Source organism: Squalius cephalus (assembly GCF_949319135.1).
Source record: "Squalius cephalus genome assembly, chromosome: 3".
NCBI classification, from domain to species: domain Eukaryota; kingdom Metazoa; phylum Chordata; class Actinopteri; order Cypriniformes; family Leuciscidae; genus Squalius; species Squalius cephalus.
Window position 1 is genome coordinate 28235665 of NC_137124.1, and position 18211 is coordinate 28253875.

Genomic DNA, 18211 nt, shown 5'->3' on the forward strand with positions numbered 1-18211 from the left:
AAAGGTACTCTGGTATTTCAGTCTCCGTCTGCATGTGTAGGTGAAGGAGCAGCGGCATTATTCCTAACCTTCTCTTGAGCTTCCAGCCAGTCTTTATCCTCCATTTCAGAAACACTCGTGTACTTGTTGTCGAAGCAGCGCAGGATGTCGTGGCTCATGGCCACCGATCGATCGATATCGTTCAGGAATGCTTCCACGTCTGTGCTGCATGACTGCACCAAGCTGTCGTTCATCTCCTGAAACTGATTAAGGAAACAAATGACACGAAAATGGGTTTTGGTCAGACTTGACAAGGCAAACTGATGTTCCATCATAACATAAATCAATTCTGAATCTTACACTGACAATGAAAGGATGTTAACAGCCAGATCAATAGCAATATGAATGGATGTATGAAGGAAACTTTTGGACAATCCCAGAAACTGACCTGCAAGATTAAGCATGCACAGGTACACACACACACACACACACACACATCCTGTGGCGGCTATTGCACCGAATGACATCAGTGGTTTCTTTATAGCTGTATTTGATCAGTAATTAAACAGACGTTAAGCGTTCCACAGAGTTCAAACGTAGACCTTCCTAAAGAAGGACAAACAACACTTGGCAATGTGAACTCTGCCTCTTCACATTCAGGGAAAAGAGAGGGCAGGTACAATCAATCTTAATGTCACCAATTTAACTTTCTAATATGTTGACTTAGTGAGGTACCTGAAGAAAAAAAGAGCGACTTGTTGATTGAAAACCTATCTAAAAGCAAAGTGATAAGCATACTACATTCTTTCTCTCTTTTGTTCCATATTGTTTAGCTGGTTAACTGCTTCCTGGTGTGCCAAAGGTCTAGAGAAACACAGACAAGCACTAGAAATATACTACTAACTCATTCACAAGTAACATGCCAAAAATAATATGTCCACATAATATTTTGCCAATGTTATATCATGGCACTAGCAACACCAAGATTATGGGTCTGATTCCTAGGGAATACAAAAAACTACTGAGATAGCATTTGGATATTAGTTGTTCAGCAATCACAACTGAACGCTACTGAGTCCCTAGTAGCAGACAAATGTAAAAAAAAAAGAGAAAATATTCAAATAGATTTGGCATCCCACAAAGGTATACAATACTGTCACGGGTTACAGAATCGGAACACTCTGTTCTTCAAAGCAGTTTCAGAATATGGCTTGTATTGCTTGGACTCTGTAATCCTGCTGTCAGCTCCAGAGCCGTAACCAAGACTTGACAGTTGCTGCCTCACTAGATGGCAACCTTTGCTTTCCCTGGGCTGTGGGATAATGAGGGGGCTGCAAGAACAGACGTCTGTGTCAGTGAGGTCCCTGACCAACAGCCTCTAACCACTTTCACCTGCTATCAGTATCCTGCACTCTGAAGGGTCAAAGGGTTCATGAAACCGCCACGGAAAATAACAGGAAAAGACTTCTTTTTTAAACTGTTCACAAATCTTGTAGAAAATGAATTATTTTCATTTGGATTTTCATTTTGCAGAATAATCAATAACAAATGACAAAATTACAGACGAACAAGAAAAGTGTAAATATATGAATACAATAATCTAATTAATCAACTTAAAAAAACGCTATTGAATAGAAGAGTGTCAAAGTGTCTCAATTAGTGTTACCTTTTTTTCAAAGAATCTTCGTCTTAATTTTTGGTCTTTCGGAGGTACGTGCTTCCTTATGTTGCTGTACCATTTGCGAACATGGTAGCCACGCCAGAAAGCCTGTATTCTGAGATTTTTGAAACACAAGTTCATTTAAGAGACCTGGGAGCTATTTAGATGAATGTAGATTGTCAAACCTCATGAACTTCTACATCTTTACCTGAGAGCACACTTTTCTCGATAGAGCCGAGCACCATCATAGATCACCCTTGTCTCATACTGCTCCTTCCTGCACATCGGGCAGCTCTTCCTGCCTGAGAACTTCTCAAAAGACTTCAGACACACCTGAAATTGGTGGCACAAATGGGCTAATCACCAAATCACCATCGCTCAGAGTGATTCCCATAAGGTGTTATTAAAGCTCCATGACAATTCAATTCATGATGTTGGAAGGATCTGTGATGACTTACTTTGTGAAATACATGGGAACAGGATAGTAGCACCTATACAAACATCACAAGAAAAATCATTAAACATGCTGTCCTGACTATTTTAAGGAGCGACTCAATAAAATCATCTAGTATAATGTTTTCCCAAATGTAGCATGTGTTGTACATTGTTCACTGGTATATCTATACCTATTAAACTCTGCCATAAAACAGTGCTTTGATGTACTGTGAGAGTGTAGAAGGCTGAAAAGAGTTCTCAATAAATACTGCATGATAATGAACTGAACAAGGTGGCAAGGTTAATCTGGAATGGTAAGCCAGCAGAAACGCCAGCTAGGAGCATATATAAAGTGCAGTGAATATATGCAATGACTGTGGGTAGGAACTGGGAACATTAACAAAGCCCTAGAAGTTTCATTGCATAGAAGAGCAATAGAAAGTGGGCATACACTTCTTATACAAGATGTAATAACAGAAGAAAACATAGGATTTCATTAGTAAAAAGTAAAGGATTGCTTTGTAAATAATTACAAACAATGCAATTATATTGCAATCTAATGACTTGTTTGCAGTATAAATATTGTTTTTTAAGGATTTGATTACATTTATATATTTATATTATGTATTATATTATACATTTACAAATTACAGATATAAGGTATCGAAAATACAAGTTTCAACTTATTTAATAATATATATTTTAGAATGGCTATTATTGTTCAATAATTAATATTCTCTATTATAATGTTGACATGCTTGGTATTGAGAAACTGTCTGATCAACTATTTCAGTGCAGGTTACGTCGTTATGCCAGTAGGTGGCAGCCAGGGACTTTAAGAGTGAGTTAAACCATTCATTAAAAAAACACTGATTCATTCTGGAACAAAGCAAGGTTGTAAACCAGGATATTATTTTAACTTTGAACAACACCTTATAAGGTGCAACTGACAAGCAAAGTGGCTCCGGGGTGAAGCTGAATCTGACGCTTCACTTCATAGAGATATTGTCCAGCGCTGTCCCAGTCATGGGAAATCCCCTTAACGATTGAAAGGATACTATGACAAAGATATCGCTTTCCTTGTTCAACCTAAAAAAAATTTCACATGAATTTATGATTGACCTGAAGAATGAAAGCTCTATCATATACTTGGAAATATATGAGCAATATCACGCTCATAGCCATGCGAAATGTCTCTTTATCTATACAACTGATATAGATAAGAGACATTTAGCATAAGCAGTGCTAATTTTGCGTGAAAAGATTGTTTTTTTTAAATCAATTTCAGGTTTCAAACATTTTTTCAAGGCTTAAATTTCAAAAGGTCAAATTCAAGTACTTCAAGCACCTTGTACGAACCCTGACAAATGTAATACTTCAGAACTTTATATTTCATATCATATTAATATTTCTCAAATCAACTATTTTCAATATTCTTGTTAGTGCTGATCTACTTAAGTCTCTTCTCACCTTATTGTATTTGTATCTTATTAGTTTTCATCCCTACAACAGAAATGAGGTTGTGCTAATAATAATTGTTTTGAGGAATACATAATTCCTCAAATTAATATATTTTATATTAAAATGAATATAATAAATACTATAAAATAATATTCTAATATTTAATATGAACTATATATTAATATAGTAAATATTATTTCTTCCTAATTAAAATGTTCTACCATGTTTTTTTGGTTACATCTTAGTGAAATGTGAAATTTTTTATGAAACTCTGAGATCTAATTAACAAACACATAGACACATGCTCAAACTAATATTTACATGTGACTAAGGCAACTTTGTTTTCTTTGAACATCTGGTCTTTTTTCCCAGCATTCTTAAGGTGACTGGCATCTTAAAGGGGAATCAGGATGCTGTAAATGGCTGGTTGACCTCTCACACTGACCTAACTGACTGCTACTTCATTCACAAAACAGCTATGTTACAAGACATTATGTTAAATTTGTAGTTACAGGACCCTAAAAAGTGTGATTGTGCACATGTGTATATGTAGGAAAAAGCAGGGGCATCTACTGACTGACAGAACATACTGCAGCAACACATCATACCTTGACTGAGATAAGAAAGAAGACGACAAACAGTTGAGGAGATACAGGGAAAGTTAAAGGGATAGTTCACCCAAAAATGAAAATGATCCCATAATTTACTTACTCACAAGCCACTCTAGGTGTATATGATATTCTTCTTTCAGCCAAACACAATCGGAGTTAAATTAAAAAATATTCAGGCTCTACCAAGCTTTATAATGGGAGTGAACGGTACTTTGTTTTTTGAAGCCCAAAAAAGCTCATCCATCCATCATAAAAGTAATCGATACAGGTCCAGGGGTTAAAGGGATAGTTCACTTTGAAATTAAATTTTGGTATGTTTTAGCTTACCTCAAGGGCATCCAAGATGTAGGTGTCTTTTTTTCCGCAGTAGTTTCAATTTTGATATTTTTAGGTCAAACCGTTCTTGTCTGTCAGTCATTTCATGCAGGTATGTGGTCACTGTCTCAAAGAGCATGCACAGAGTTGAAATTAAAACAATTCCCCATCGTCCAAATGAAACAATTCCCCATGGTAAGTACACATTGATGGCCTAAGACACGAAACGAGCGGTTTGTGTGAGAAAACGAACAGTATTTATATAGTTTTTACCTCTTATACACAGCCACATCCAAGTGATCTGAAGGCGCGGGCGCATCCTGGTGTGTGACGTGTACGCAGACTGGTGCATAGATATATACACTAGATGTCGCCTTAAAGACATTCGTTCCAATGAACTGCCGTAGACAAGGCGACATCTAGTGTATATATCTATGCACCAGTCTGCGTACACGTCACACACAAGAACGGTTTGACCTAAAAATATCAAAATTGAAACTACTGCGGAAAAAAAGACACCTACATCTTGGATGCCCTTGAGGTAAGCTAAAACATACCAAAATTTGATTTCAAAGTGAACTATCCCTTTAATAAAGGCCTTCTGAATTCGCGAAGCAGTTTGTTTTTGTACGAAAAAATCCATATTTATAACTTTAGAAACTATAATGATTGGCTTCAGGTAACGGCTGTACACGAGTCTAGTTCCAGCGGAAGAGTGAACTCTGACCTGACACATGACATATTGACGATGACGATCGCGGAAGCACAAAGAATAGAGCAAAACAAAATACCAATCACGAATTAGAAGTCTAAAACAAGATTTTTTAAAGAGAAATGTCAGAGGAGCTTGAGTTTGTTGCCCAGCCCTATTTGTTTGAACCGCGAGACGCATCTACTCTCACCTAAGCTTACACTACGCCTAAATCCTACGTCATACGCCGGAACTCGACTCTCTCGTGAACGTGGACGGACATTATGAGGCTAGTGATTACAGTTTATAAAGTTATAATTATAGATATTTTTCTTACAAAAACACATCGCTTCGCTTCAGAAGGCCTTTATTAACCCCCTGGAGCCGTATGGATTACTTTTATGATGGATGGATGGAGCCGCTTTTTTGGGCTTTAAAACAAAGTACCATTCACTCCCATTATAAAGCTAGGAAGAGCCAGGATATTTTTAATATAACTTCGACTGTGTTTGGCTGAAAGAAGAAAGTCATATACAACTAGAATGGCTTGAGGGTGAGTAAATTATAGGATCATTTTAATTTTTTGGGTGTGTAACCCTGGTAAAATAAGTTTTACAAATACTATTTATGTGTATGCTGCTTGAATAGAATGATATGATTATTCATACATGTGAAATTCTACATAAAAATACATCTATCTATAAATTACAGAAACGTCTGTCTGTCTGTCTGTCTGTGTGTGTGTGTGTGTGTGTGTGTGTGTCTGTTCCTCGCATATCTCTCGAACCGTTAGTCTGATTGATTTCAAACTCGACAGGTGTCTCGCCACGGGCACGAGTAAGTGCAGTGCCAAGTTTGACGTTGTTTGGATGAGAAATGCAAAAGATATCGTTAAATATATCATTTTTAAAAGGTTGTGGTTTAAAAATAAACATTCTGACATTAGAGAGTTGTATCGGTCAAAGAAGCCCCAAGAAGGTTGTGGTTTAAAAATAAACATTCTAAAATAAACACTCTGTCAGCTACACTGTTTACTTCTGAATATTATAGTTTGGTACCAGAACGTGATAAATCCATCTATCTATAAATTACAGAAACGTCCGTCTGTCTGTCTGTGTGTTATTCGCATATCTCTCGAATGTGAGATAACCACTAAATGTGTGAAAACCGCTATTTTCTGTTTCAAACTTTCACATAGCATCTTCTTTAGGTTATAATAACATCAAAAATTCAAATCCAGACTTTGATTTTCAAAGATTTATTATAAAAACGGATAATTTTCCCCCAAAAATGCAATAAATTCATGACTTTTTTTTTCCAAAATGCAATTAATCCATTCAATCAATATAAAGTTATTTTGATCATATTGCCATCGCAAGAAATATCTCCTTAACTTTTTTGACGGCAATCAGCTCACAAAAACTGATTTTGCACGGGCACTTTGCACTGCTCCCTGAATCGAGGCACTTATTCATTTGTGGATGTAAACTGAATCTGTAAGTCAGCTATGCTGTTTACTTCTGAATATTATATTTCATTCTGGTGCGCTAAAAGTTATCGCTACTGTGTAATAGTAGCCTATGCTATTCACCAACTAAACATATCCTATTCAATGCGTTCACAGTCTCTTTTACGGGCATCATTTGTAGTAGCCTATTCACAAACTGTTTGCTCAAGCATAGCGTTTTCTCGGAGTTCACTGTGTGCTTTCTACCATGCAGAAATAAAAATGTCACTGAACTTTTGCTGTGTAATTGTAACAATGAGCACACACCAAACCAACAATTACTAAAAACACACACAAAAACTGATTTTGCACGGGCATTTTTTGCACTAGTCTATCTATAAATTACAGAAACGTCTGTCTGTCTGTCTGTCTGTCTGTCTGTCTGTCTGTGTGTGTGTGTGTGTGTGTCTGTTCCTCGCATATCTCTCGAACCGTTAGTCCGATTGATTTCAAACTCGACAGGTGTCTCGCCACGGGCACGAGTAAGTGCAGTGCCAAGTTTGACGTTGTTTGGATGAGAAATGCAAAAGATATCGTTAAATATATCATTTTTAAAAGGTTGTGGTTTCTGACATTAGAGGGTTGTTTCGGTCAAAGAAGCCCCAAGAAGGTTGTGGTTTAAAAATAAACATTCTGAAATAAACACTCAGTCAGCTACACTGTTTACTTCTGAATACTAGTGCAAAAAATGCCCGTGCAAAATCAGTTTTTGTGTGTGTTTTTAGTAATTGTTGGTTTGGTGTGTTTGAGTGCTCATTGTTACAATTACACAGCAAAAGTTCAGTGACATTTTTATTTGTGCATGGTAAAAAGCACACAGTGAACTCCGAGAAAACGCTATGCTTGAGCAAACAGTTTGTGAATAGGCAACTACAAATGATGCCCGTGAAAGAGACTGTGAACGCATTGAATAGGATATGTTTAGTTGGTGAATAGCATAGGCTACTATTACACAGTAGCGATAGCGTTAAGCGCACCAGAATGAAATATAATATTCAGAAGTAAACAGCATAGCTGACTTACAGATTCAGTTAACATCCACAAATGAATAAGCACCTCGATTCAGGGAGCAGTGCAAAATGCCCGTGCAAAATCAGTTTTTGTGAGCTGATCGCCGTCAAAAAAGTTCAGGAGATATTTCTTGCGATGGCAATATGATCAAAAATAACTTTATATTGATGAAAAGGAAAAAAAAAAGTCATGAATTTATTGCATTTTTGGGAAAAAATAATCCGTTTTTATAATAAATCTTAAAAAATTCAAATCCAGATTTTGATTTTCAATGTTGTTATAACCTAAAGATGCTATGTGAAAGTTTGAAACAGAAAATAGTGCTTTTCACACATTTAGTGGTTATCTCACATTCGAGAGATATGTGAATAACACACAGACAGACAGACGGACGTTTCTGTAATTTATAGATAGATGGATTTATCACGTTCGGGAACCAAACTATAATATTCAGAAGTAAACAGTGTAGCTGACTGAGTGTTTATGTCAGAATGTTTATTTTTAAACCACAACCTTCTTGGGGCTTCTTTGACCGATACAACTCTCTAATGTCAGAATGTTTATTTTTAAACCACAACCTTTTAAAAATGATATATTTAACGATATCTTTAGCATTTCTCATCCAAACAACGTCAAACTTGGCACTGCACTTACTCGTGACCGTAGCGAGACACCTGTCAAGTTTGAAATCCATCGGACTAACGGTGAGATATGTGGTTAACAGACACACAGACAGACAGACAGACACACACACACAGACAGACAGACGTTTCTGTAATTTATAGATAGATTATAGTTTGGTTCCAGAACGTGATAAATCCATCTATCTTACAGAAACGTCTGTCTGTCTGTGTGTTATTCGCATATCTCTCGAATGTGAGATAACCACTAAATGTGTGAAAACCGCTATTTTCTGTTTCAAACTTTCACATAGCATCTTCTTTAGGTTATAATAACATAAAAAATTAAAATCCAGACTTTGATTTTCAAAGATTTATTATAAAAACGGATAATTTTTTCCCAAAATGCAATTAATCCATTGAATCAATATAAAGTTATTTTTGATCATATTGCCATCGCAAGAAATATCTCCTGAACTTTTTTAACGGCGATCAGCTCACAAAAACTGATTTTGCACGGGCACTTTGCACTGCTCCCTGAATCGAGGCACTTATTCATTTGTGGATGTTAACTGAATCTGTAAGTCAGCTATGCTGTTTACTTCTGAATATTATATTTCATTCTGGTGCGCTAAACGTTATCGCTACTGCTTAATAGTAGCCTATGCTATTCATCAACTAAACATATCCTATTCAATGCGTTCACAGTCTCTTTCACGGGCATCATTTGTAGTAGCCTATTCACAAACTGTTTGCTCAAGCATAGCTTTTTCTCGGAGTTCACTGTGTGCTTTCTACCATGCAGAAATAAAAATGTCACTGAACTTTTACTGTGTAATTGTAACAATGAGCACTCAAACACACCAAACCAACAATTACTAAAAACACACACAAAAACTGATTTTGCACGGGCATTTTTTGCACTAGTCTATCTATAAATAACAGAAACGTCTGTCTGTCTGTCTGTCTGTATGTATGTCTGTCTGTCTGTCTGTGTGTCTGTGTGTGTCTGTTAACCACATATCTCTCGAACCGTTAGTCCGATGGATTTCAAATTCGACAGGTGTCTTGCCACGGGCACGAGTAAGTGCAGTGCCAAGTTTGACGTTGTTTGGATGGGAAATGCTAAAGATATCGTTAAATATATCATTTTTAAAAGGTTGTGGTTTAAAAATAAACATTCTGACATTAGAGGGTTGTATCGGTCAAAGAAGCCCCAAGAAGGTTGTGGTTTAAAAATAAACATTCTGACATAAACACTCAGTCAGCTACACTGTTTACTTCTGAATATTATAGTTTGGTTCCAGAACGTGATAAAGCCATTTTGATTAATTTGAGTAAAAATGTGTTTTCTTTACCAAGAAAGTGGCAAGATGAAAACCACTATTTTCTGTTTAAAACTTTCACATAGCATCCTTAGGTTATAATATCATAAAAAAATTCAAATCCAGATTTTGATTTTCAAAGATCTATTATAAAAACGGATTATTTTTCCCCAAAATGCAATAAATTCAAGACACTTTTTTTTCAAAATGCTATCATATTGAAACCAGCCATCGCTAAGAAATATCTCCTGAACTTTTTTGACGGCAATCAGCTCACAAAAACTGATTTTGCACGGGCACTTTGCACTGCTCCCTGAATCGACGCGCTTATTCATTTGTGGATGTTAACTGAATCTGTAAGTCAGCTATGCTGTTTCTGAATATTATATTTCATTCTGGTGCGCTTAAAGTTATCGCTACTGTGTAATAGTAGCCTATGCTATTCACCAACTAAACATATCCTATTCAATGTGTTCACAGTCTCTTTCACGGGCATCATTTGTAGTAGCCTATTCACAAACTGTTTCCTCAAGCATAGCGTTTTCTCGGAGTTCACTGTGTGCTTTCTACCATGCAGAAATGAAAATGTCACTGAACTTTTGCTGTGTAATTGTAACAATGAGCACTCAAACACACCAAACCAACAATTACTAAAAACACACTCAAAAACTGATTTTGCACGGGCATTTTGCACTAGCACTTAGAGGGTTGTGGTATACATAAACACTCAGTCAGCTACACTGTTTACTTCTGAATATTATAGTTTATTCACAGCCATCATTTGTAGTAACCTAGCCTGCTCCCTGAATTCGATGCGTTCACAGTCTCTTTCACGGGCACCAAACCAACAATTACTAAAAACACACACAAAAACTGATTTTGCACGGGCATTTTGCACTAGTCTATCTATAAATTACAGAAAAGTCTGTCTGTCTGTCAGTCTGTGTCTGTCTGTTATTCGCATATCTCTCGAACCGTTAGTCTGATGGATTTCAAACTTGACAGGTGTCTCGCTACGGGCACGAGTAAGTGCAGTGCCAAGTTTGATGTGTAGTAGCCTATTCACAAACTGTTTGCTCAAGTGTAGCGTTTTTTCGGGGTTCACTGTGTAGCTTGCTCCCTCAATCGTCGCGCTTATTCATTTGTGGATGTTAACTGAATCTGTAAGTCAGCTACGCTGTTTACTTCTGAATATTATATCTATCTATAAATTACAGGAACGTCTTTCTGTCTGTCTGCGTGTGTGTGTGTGTGTGTGTGAATGTTATTCGCATATCTCTTGAACCGTTAGTCCGATGGATTTCAAACTTGACAGGTGTCTTGCTACGGGCACGAGTAAATGCAGTGCCAAGTTTGGCACTGTTTGGATTAGAAATGCAAAAGATATTGTTAAATATATCGGTAAAAGAATCACACATTGGCTTTTGCCGCTCTAGCCGCTGGCCACTCCCCCTCTCACACTGACACTGAGTGAACACAGCGCAGGACCAGAGACCACTCCCCCTCTCACACTGACACTGAGTGAGCACAGCGCTTGACCAGAGGCCACTCCCCCTCTCAAACTGACACTGAGTGAGCACAGCACTGGACCAGAGGCCACTCCCCCTCTCCACACTGCACACTGAGTGAGCACAGCTCAGGACCGAAGGCCACTCCCCCTCTCACACTGACACTGAGTGAGCACAGCACTGGACCAGAGGCCACTCCTCCTCTCAAACTGACACTGAGTGAGCACAGCGCAGGACCAGAGGCCACTCCCCCTCTCAAACTGACACTGAGTGAGCACAGCGCAGAACCAGAGGCCACTCCCCCTCTCCACACTGCACACTGAGTGAGCACAGCACAGGACCAGAGGCCACTCCCCCTCTCACACTGACACTGAGTGAGCACAGCACTGGACCAGAGGCCACTCCCCCTCTCCACACTGCACACTGAGTGAGCACAGCACAGGACCAGAGGCCACTCCCCATCTCTCACACACACACTGAGTGAGCACAGCACTGGACCAGAGGCCACTCCTCCTCTCACACTGACTCTGAGTGAGCACAGCACTGGACCAGAGGCCACTCCCCCTCTCAAACTGACACTGAGTGAGCACAGCACTGGACCAGAGGCCACTCCCCCTCTCCACACTGCACACTGAGTGAGCACAGCGCAGGACCAGAGGCCACTCCCCCTCTCACACTGACACTGAGTGAGCACAGCGCAGGACCAGAGGCCACTCCCCCTCTCAAACTGACACTGAGTGAGCACAGCACTGGACCAGAGGCCACTCCCCCTCTCCACACTGCACACTGAGTGAGCACAGCGCAGGACCAGAGGCCACTCCCCCTCTCCACACTGCACACTGAGTGAGCACAGCACAGGACCAGAGGCCACTCCCCCTCTCACACTGACACTGAGTGAGCACAGCACTGGACCAGAGGCCACTCCCCCTCTCACACTGACTCTGAGTGAGCACAGCACTGGACCAGAGGCCACTCCTCCTCTCCACACTGCACACTGAGTGAACACAGCGCAGGACCAGAGGCCACTCCCCCATCATACTGACACTGAGTGAGCACAGCACAGGACCAGAGGCCACTCCCCCTCTCACACTGACTCTGAGTGAGCACAGCACTGGACCAGAGGCCACTCCCCCTCTCACACTGACATTGAGTGAGCACAGCGCAGGACCAGAGGCCACTCCCCCTCTCAAACTGACACTGAGTGAACACAGCACTGGACCAGAGGCCACTCCCCCTCTCCACACTGCACACTGAGTGAGCACAGCGCAGGACCAGAGGCCACTCCCCCTCTCCACACTGCACACTGAGTGAGCACAGCACAGGACCAGAGGCCACTCCCCCTCTCACACTGACACTGAGTGAGCACAGCACTGGACCAGAGGCCACTCCCCCTCTCACACTGACTCTGAGTGAGCACAGCACTGGACCAGAGGCCACTCCTCCTCTCCACACTGCACACTGAGTGAACACAGCGCAGGACCAGAGGCCACTCCCCCTATCATACTGACACTGAGTGAGCACAGCACAGGACCAGAGGCCACTCCCCCTCTCACACTGACTCTGAGTGAGCACAGCACTGGACCAGAGGCCACTCCCCCTCTCACACTGACATTGAGTGAGCACAGCGCAGGACCAGAGGCCACTCCCCCTCTCAAACTGACACTGAGTGAACACAGCGCAGGACCAGAGACCACTCCCCCTCTCGCACTGACACTGAGTGAACACAGCGCAGGACCAGAGACCACTCCCCCTCTCCACACTGACACTGAGTGAACACAGCGCAGGACCAGAGGCCACTCCCCCTCTCCACACTGCACACTGAGTGAGCACAGCACAGGACCAGAGACCACTCCCCCTCTCACACTGACACTGAGTGAACACAGCGCAGGACCAGAGACCACTCCCCCTCTCCACACTGCACACTGAGTGAACACAGCGCAGGACCAGAGACCACTCCCCCTCTCACACTGACACTGAGTGAACACAGCGCAGGACCAGAGGCCACTCCCTCTCTCCACACTGACACTGAGTGAGCACAGCACAGGACCAGAGGCCACTCCCCCTCTCACACTGACACTGAGTGAACACAGTGCAGGACCAGAGGCCACTCCCCCTCTCCACACTGCACACTGAGTGAACACAGCGCAGGACCAGAGGCCACTCCCCCTCTCACACTGACACTGAGTGAACACAGCGCAGGACCAGAGGCCACTCCCCCTCTCCACACTGACACTGAGTGAGCACAGCACAGGACCAGAGGCCACTCCCCCTCTCACACTGACACTGAGTGAACACAGCGCAGGACCAGAGGCCACTCCCCCTCTCCACACTGCACACTGAGTGAGCACAGCGCAGGACCAGAGGCCACTCCCTCTCTCACACTGACACTGAGTGAGCGCAGGACCAGAGGCCACTCCCCCTCTCATACTGACACTGAGTGAACACAGCACAGGACCAGAGGCTACTCCCCCTCTCCACACTGCACACTGAGTGAACACAGAGCAGGACCAGAAGCCACTCCCCCTCTCACACTGACACTGAGTGAGCACAGCACAGGACCAGAGACCACTCCCCCTCTCCACACTGCACACTGAGTGAGCACAGCGCAGGATGAGAGGCCACTCCCCCTCTCAAACTGACACTGAGTGAGCACAGCGCAGGACCAGAGGCCACTCCCCCTCTCAAACTGACACTGAGTGAACACAGCACAGGACCAGAGGCCACTCCCCCTCTCAAACTGACACTGAGTGAACACAGTGCAGGACCAGAGGCCACTCCCCCTCTCAAACTGACACTGAGTGAACACAGCGCAGGACCAGAGGCCACTCCCCCTCTCAAACTGACACTGAGTGAACACAACACAGGACCAGAGGCCACTCCCCCTCTCAAACTGACACTGAGTGAACACAGTGCAGGACCAGAGGCCACTCCCCCTCTCAAACTGACACTGAGTGAACACAGCGCAGGACCAGAGACCACTCCCCCTCTCAAACTGACACTGAGTGAGCACAGCGCAGGACCAGAGGCCACTCCCCCTCTCCACACTGCACACTGAGTGAGCACAGCGCAGGACCAGAGGCCACTCCCCCTCTCAAACTGACACTGAGTGAGCACAGAGCAGGACCAGAGACCACTCCCCCTCTCCACACTGCACACTGAGTGAACACAGCGCAGGACCAGAGGCCACTCCCCCTCTCACACTGACACTGAGTGAGCACAGCGCAGGACCAGAGGCCACTCCCCCTCTCAAACTGACACTGAGTGAACACAGCGCAGGACCAGAGGCCACTCCCCCTCTCCACACTGACACTGAGTGAGCACAGCACAGGACCAGAGGCCACTCCCCCTCTCCACACTGCACACTGAGTGAGCACAGCGCAGGACCAGAGGCCACTCCCCCTCTCACACTGACACTGAGTGAACACAGCGCAGGACCAGAGGCCACTCCCCCTCTCAAACTGACACTGAGTGAGCACAGCGCAGGACCAGAGGCCACTCCCCCTCTCAAACTGACACTGAGTGAGCACAGCGCAGGATGAGAGGCCACTCCCCCTCTCAAACTGACACTGAGTGACAGTGTTAATTTTGACAGCAAATTTTGATTTAGTTTTAGTCATAGTCTTTTGACTAAAATGCCATTTAGTTTTAGTCATATTTTAGTCATCTGAATTGTTTTAGTTTTAGTCTAGTTTTAGTCGACGAAATACAATAAGATTTTAGTCGACTAAATCTACAGTAGATTTTAGTCGACTAAAATATAATGGGTTTCAATTTAAATGCATTTATTTAGAATTTCTCTAAAATTTCCAAACCCATATACTCCAGGAGAAAACATATCCTGCTAATGTGAATGATTTTAAAGTTTGAACGTGCAATACAGATACAGATTTAACTACTGTAAATTAAAAAATATCTTAAAATTAAATAAAACCACTTTTCCTAAAGTAGAAGACGGTCTTTTTTTCAATGAATGATATACTATGCATTCTTTATAACTACTTGCATACATCATTCTCTATTCTTTCAAGCAGACATATTTATTTGTATGAATTAAATATAATTAATCCTTATTAAAGCTATTAACGAGCAGTGAATGCTTTTCTCTTTTTCTTTTGTTGCTTGATCAATATTAAGGACACAGACAGGTTTATTACCCACTGTCACTTTAAGACATCGGATCATGTCCAATGACATCCAGATTCCGGATCTGATGCACATACGATACACTCACAACTGTTTAAGACATGACCAACATAATTTACGTGAATACTCTCCAAAACGGACATTTAGACATAATATTTGTGTGTATTTGTCCATTCAGACACGAAAGAGAGCTCAATTCTGTACTCGCGCGCTGTATAGGATCTATGTGAATGGCTGCATGCTTCGGGTCGGGTGTGTGCGCACAGAAAACCGTACCGAATATAGCTCTTTTTTTGCATCGTCACTCTTATTCAGATCTTCATGTCTGCTCTACTCATTCTCCCAGACGTTTACATGTTTAAACGTTTTATGAGACATGCAGCGCATGCCAACTCGTGTGCCGCTGGGTAGATCACGTCACAGTACAATTGTGCGCATCTACCACAAATGCAGGACATCAGACTGGATCGCTTCATAAATCGTCACTATCTAACATTTTCGTCTAGTTTTTATTCGTTGACGAAAATGTCAATAGATTTTCGTCATAGTTTTTGTCATTCAAAACTAGTTTTTATTTAGTTATCGTCTCGTTTTCGTCTGTGAAAAAATGTCGTTGACGAAAATAATGACGAAAATTATTCGCCCACGAAATTAACACTGCTGAGTGAGCACAGCGCAGGACCAGAGGCCACTCCCCCTCTCAAACTGACACTGAGTGAACACAGCGCAGGACCAGAGGCCACTCCCCCTCTCCACACTGCACACTGAGTGAGCACAGCGCAGGACCAGAGGCCACTCCCACTCTCAAACTGACACTGAGTGAACACAGCGCAGGACCAGAGGCCACTCCCCCTCTCCACACTGCACACTGAGTGAGCACAGCGCAGGACCAGAGGCCACTCCCCCTCTCACACTGACACTGAGTGAACACAGCGCAGGACCAGAGGCCACTCCCCCTCTCCACACTGCACACTGAGTGAGCACAGCACTGGACCAGAGGCCACTCTCCCTCTCACACTGCACACTGAGTGAACACAGCGCAGGACCAGAGGCCACTCCCCCTCTCACACTGACACTGAGTGAGCACAATGCAGGACCAGAGGCCACTCCCCCTCTCACACTGACACTGAGTGAACACAGCACAGGACCAGAGACCACTCCCCCTCTCACACTGACACTGAGTGAACACAGTGCAGGACCAGAAACCACTCCCCCTCTCCACACTTCACACTGAGTGAGCACAGCGCAGGACCAGAGGCCACTCCCCCTCTCAAACTGACACTGAGTGAGCACAGCGCAGGACCAGAGGCCACTCCCCCTCTCACACTGCACACTGAGTGAACACAGCGCAGGAACAGAGGCCACTCCCCCTCTCACACTGACACTGAGTGAGCACAATGCAGGACCAGAGGCCACTCCCTCTCTCACACTGACACTGAGTGAACGCAGCACAGGACCAGAGACCACTCCCCCTCTCACACTGCACACTGAGTGAGCACAGCACTGGACCAGAGGCCACTCTCCCTCTCACACTGACACTGAGTGAACACAGCGCAGGAACAGAGGCCACTCCCCCTCTCAAACTGACACTGAGTGAGCACAATGCAGGACCAGAGGCCACTCCCCCTCTCACACTGACACTGAGTGAACACAGCACAGGACCAGAGACCACTCCCCCTCTCACACTGACACTGAGTGAACACAGCGCAGGACCAGAGACCACTCCCCCTCTCACACTGCACACTGAGTGAGCACAGCGCAGGAAGGACCAGAGGCCACTCCCCCTCTCCACACTGCACACTGAGTGAACACAGCGCAGGACCAGAGACCACTCCCCCTCTCAAACTGACACTGAGTGAGCACAGCACAGGACCAGAGGCCACTCCCCCTCTCACACTGACTCTGAGTGAGCACAGCACTGGACCAGAGGCCACTCCCCCTCTCCACACTGCACAATGAGTGAGCACAGCACAGGACCAGAGGCCACTCCCCCTCTCACACTGACTCTGAGTGAGCACAGCACTGGACCAGAGGCCACTCCCCCTCTCAAACTGACACTGAGTGAACACAGCGCAGGACCAGAGACCACTCCCCCTCTCAAACTGACACTGAGTGAACACAGCGCAGGACCAGAGACCACTCCCCCTCTCACACTGACACTGAGTGAACACAGCGCAGGACCAGAGACCACTCCCCCTCTCAAACTGACACTGAGTGAGCACAATGCAGGACCAGAGGCCACTCCCCCTCTCAAACTGACACTGAGTGAACACAGCGCAGGACCAGAGACCACTCCCCCTCTCACACTGACACTGAGTGAGCACAGCACAGGACCAGAGGCCACTCCCCCTCTCACACTGACTCTGAGTGAGCACAGCACTGGACCAGAGGCCACTCCCCCTCTCCACACTGACACTGAGTGAGCACAGCACAGGACCAGAGGCCACTCCCCCTCTCACACTGACTCTGAGTGAGCACAGCACTGGACCAGAGGCCACTCCCCCTCTCCACACTGCACACTGAGTGAGCACAGCACAGGACCAGAGACCACTCCCCCTCTCACACTGCACACTGAGTGAACACAGCGCAGGACCAGAGGCCACTCCCCCTCTCACACTGACACTGAGTGAACACAGCGCAGGACCAGAGACCACTCCCCCTCTCAAACTGACACTGAGTGAACACAGCGCAGGACCAGAGACCACTCCCTCTCTCACACTGACACTGAGTGAACACAGCACAGGACCAGAGGCCACTCCCCCTCTCAAACTGACACTGAGTGAACACAGCGCAGGACCAGAGACCACTCCCCCTCTCACACTGACACTGAGTGAACACAGCGCAGGACCAGAGGCCACTCCCCCTCTCACACTGACACTGAGTGAACACAGCGCAGGACCAGAGACCACTCCCCCTCTCAAACTGACACTGAGTGAACACAGAAC

The 18211-nt window shown here is 44.1% G+C and overlaps 1 protein-coding gene across 1 annotated transcript in view; it reads right to left on the reverse strand.

Annotated features, from left to right (window-relative positions):
• rnf32 (ring finger protein 32) overlaps positions 1-18211 on the reverse strand; it is a 28367-nt gene that overhangs the window by 2397 nt on the left and 7759 nt on the right. The window contains exons 4-7 of the mRNA XM_079865225.1: positions 2098-2130; positions 1848-1972; positions 1646-1754; positions 69-242 (exon numbers count right to left, since the gene is read on the reverse strand). Of these exons, the coding sequence (XP_079721351.1) occupies positions 69-242; positions 1646-1754; positions 1848-1972; positions 2098-2130 (441 nt within the window). The remainder of the gene's footprint in view (positions 1-68; positions 243-1645; positions 1755-1847; positions 1973-2097; positions 2131-18211) is intronic.